This window comes from Cicer arietinum, chromosome 5 (assembly GCF_000331145.2).
Source record: "Cicer arietinum cultivar CDC Frontier isolate Library 1 chromosome 5, Cicar.CDCFrontier_v2.0, whole genome shotgun sequence".
Classification (NCBI taxonomy): domain Eukaryota; kingdom Viridiplantae; phylum Streptophyta; class Magnoliopsida; order Fabales; family Fabaceae; genus Cicer; species Cicer arietinum.
Window position 1 is genome coordinate 65,552,490 of NC_021164.2, and position 3,115 is coordinate 65,555,604.

At 36.0% G+C, this 3,115-nt stretch overlaps 1 protein-coding gene across 1 annotated transcript; it reads left to right on the forward strand.

Annotated features, from left to right (window-relative positions):
- Positions 1-858: 858 nt before the first annotated feature.
- LOC101511678 (F-box/kelch-repeat protein At1g67480-like) lies at positions 859-2,844 on the forward strand. The gene is made up of 2 exons (XM_004502248.3): positions 859-1,703; positions 1,912-2,844. The coding sequence occupies exons 1-2, from the start codon at positions 1,174-1,176 to the stop codon at positions 2,537-2,539; spliced, it is 1,158 nt and encodes a 385-aa protein (XP_004502305.1). The 5' UTR covers positions 859-1,173; the 3' UTR covers positions 2,540-2,844.
- The last annotated feature ends 271 nt before the right edge of the window (positions 2,845-3,115 follow it).

Consider the following 3,115-nt stretch of genomic DNA (forward strand, 5'->3'; position numbering starts at 1 on the left):
CTAAATTCCTTTTTTTTTTTTTTTTTTTTTTTTTTTTTTTTTTTTTTTTTTTTTTTTTTTTTATCGCCCTTTTAATTGTCTCTTTTACAGATCTACCTTCGTTTTCATCGTCGATTTGGATGTTATTTTAAATCTCGTTTACAGACTCATATATTATACTTTTATTGGTTCAGAATTGTGTTAACTTCCCGAAATATTTTTAATTTCCAAGCGGTGTGATATTGTCTTGTGGTGTGTATATTCAATGAAACTAGACTTTGATTTTGTCTATATTATAGCAAATGAGTAAATGTGATTTTTGTTTTCTGGAAACTCTGATTCTGTGGATTGTGTTAAAGTTTCATTCTATAGATCAATTGAATCCTACATAGAAAAAAAAAGGTTATTTGTGTGCAAACTCATCTACGTTGTAGTATCATCAATTTTACATTAGATCTGGTGGCTACTCGTGCTTCTAAGTGCATGTTTGGTTTCACGGTGGTATTGATAAAATCATAGCGATTTACAGTGATTTTGATTTTGCGGATCCAGACCTGGAAACCAAATATGTACTAACTGAATGGTGATTTACTTTTCAACCCTCCAGAATGATTTTATTTCCCTTTGAATATGTATATATGCACTAATTCTTGTGTTTTGACTTATTTTTATCCTGTTTGATGTATTCAGCTTGTATGGACTTGAAGACAATGGAAGTTACGGGTGGCTAAGTCTTGCCTGTTCTATGGCCTATTCTGGTATACGACCCTGTGTGTTATGTGCTCATAATTTTGTGGATGAGATGAACATTGGTCAATTTATATAATTTTATCTTCAAATGATCAAATCTAACAACTATTTGTCATAATTTGTAGATCTCTGGTCAATGTGTGAGGCCAGATCCATAACTGGCAGCTTAAGAAATAATTGGCAGAAAAGAAGTGAAAAGAATCAGTGTAGGAGAAGAACCACTGATATGGAATCTGAATCAGACTGGACAAAGCATAAAAACTCATCTGCTTATACTGCTCAAGTGATTCGTTCTACCACATCTTTTATGCCTTGGTCTTGTAGAATCCCAATTGGTGAAGGATTTTATGAATTTCTTTAGTTATATGATTTCGGATTCTCAGTAAGACATTTTGTGAATTATTTGATTTATTGATCACAACAAAATTATCGCCGATTTGGCAAATGCCTGGTTTTGTTGTTGGAAAGAAGAGATTTATAAAGTCAAACATGTGTTTCACTAATTTTGTCAATCAAGATAAATCCATTCGTACACAAAGCGATCATAGTTTAACCATTGAGGCTTTGGATGAAGAAGGTAGCCCTATTCTACCTGGGCTTCCTGATGATGTTGCAAAGTATTGCCTTGCACTTGTTCCCCGTTCCAACTTCCCAGCCATGGGTGGTGTCTGTAAGAGGTGGAGGTTGTTTATGCAAAGCAAAGAATTTGTAATGGTGCGAAAATTGGCAGGGGTGCTTGAGGAATGGCTCTATTTCTTAACAAATGACAGTGAAGGGAGAGAAAGCCACTGGGAGGTCATGGATTGTCTTGGTAACAAATGTCTATCCATTCCACCAATGCCTGGTCCAGAAAAGGCGTCGTTCGGGGTAGTGGTTCTTAATGGAAAGCTAATTATCATGGCTGGTTATTCAGCTATTGATGGAGTTGCCGTCGCCTCAGCAGAAGTTTACCAATATGACTCTTGCCTTAACAGGTATAGTTATCTTCTCTAATCTGCATTTTAACTGAAAATCTTGAGAATTTATTATGTATAAGATAAATAGGTTCTCCAATGTAAGTTGATTAACCTATTGTCCTAATCATAGTTTTTGAAACATAATGGTCTCTTATGCTTAAGATTAAGATAAGATGCCAATGTCATAAAGTTCTAATTTCTTGACTTGCTCTGTTCTTAATTGCAGTTGGAGCAGATTATCAAACATGAATGTGGCTCGTTTTGACTTCGCTTGTGCTGAAGTGAACGGTTTGGTTTATATTGTTGGAGGCCATGGGGCAGACGGCAACAGTCTCTCTAGTGTTGAGATGTATGATCCAGATACTGATAAGTGGACACTGATAGAGAGCCTTCGTCGCCCGAGGTGGGGTTGCTTTGCTTGCGGATTTGAGAGTAAACTCTATGTTATGGGTGGAAGGTCAAGCTTTACTATTGGAAATTCCAAGTTTGTTGATATATATAACCCCGAGAAGCACAGCTGGTGCGATATTAAGAATGGCTGTGTTATGGTCACAGCTCATGCAGTATTGGGGAATAAGTTGTTCTGTACTGAGTGGAAAAATCAGCGAAAGCTTTCAATATTCAGTCCAGAGGACAACTCATGGACAATGGTGCCCGTCCCAATGACAGGGAGCTTGAGTGTTGGTTTTCAATTTGGGATACTGGACGGAAAATTATTGCTATTTCCGTTGGAGAAAGAACCTACTAATCAAACATTGTTATATGATCCAAATGCCGCTTTAGGGTCAGAGTGGCAAACTTCAAACATAAGGCCATCTGGTTTATGCCTGTGCAGTGTAACAATCAAGGCATGAAAACCTTGTTTGGCTCTGAAATGAAGACTGAAGTGGAGACTTTTATCAGTAGTTATGAAGTTTTCTGCATTTTAACTAAGTTTATAATGGTATTGAGCACAAGTGTTTATGATAAGATTTTAATCTGGTGCTTTTTATTTGAGTTGTAACTGTTTTAATTGCTTTTTAATGCTGTAACTGTAATGTTGTTATCATCCATGCTTTTTTAGTCTTTCGGCATATAAGGGATCAACTCCCTTTGTCTTGTAATAATATCCACTTTGAAGTAGCTCTATTTCAATTTATGTTGGATTGGTTTTTGTTTATTGTTCTCTTGGTTTTATAAAGCGATTACGATTTAATTTTATATCGAAGATCTAGAGGCTAGTGCATGTGGTAAGCTGGCAAATTTAACAGCAGAAAAGCAACTCCATGAACAGATATATATGTAACTGAAGACCAACAAAACTTGGTTGCTTCTCTGGTAGAATGTCATGTATGTGGTCTATGATGGATCATTATTTCCAATTATTGACAAACAAAACTCATCTTATCATATGAGCTTTTACACCAAAACCAGAACTCTATCTCATATTC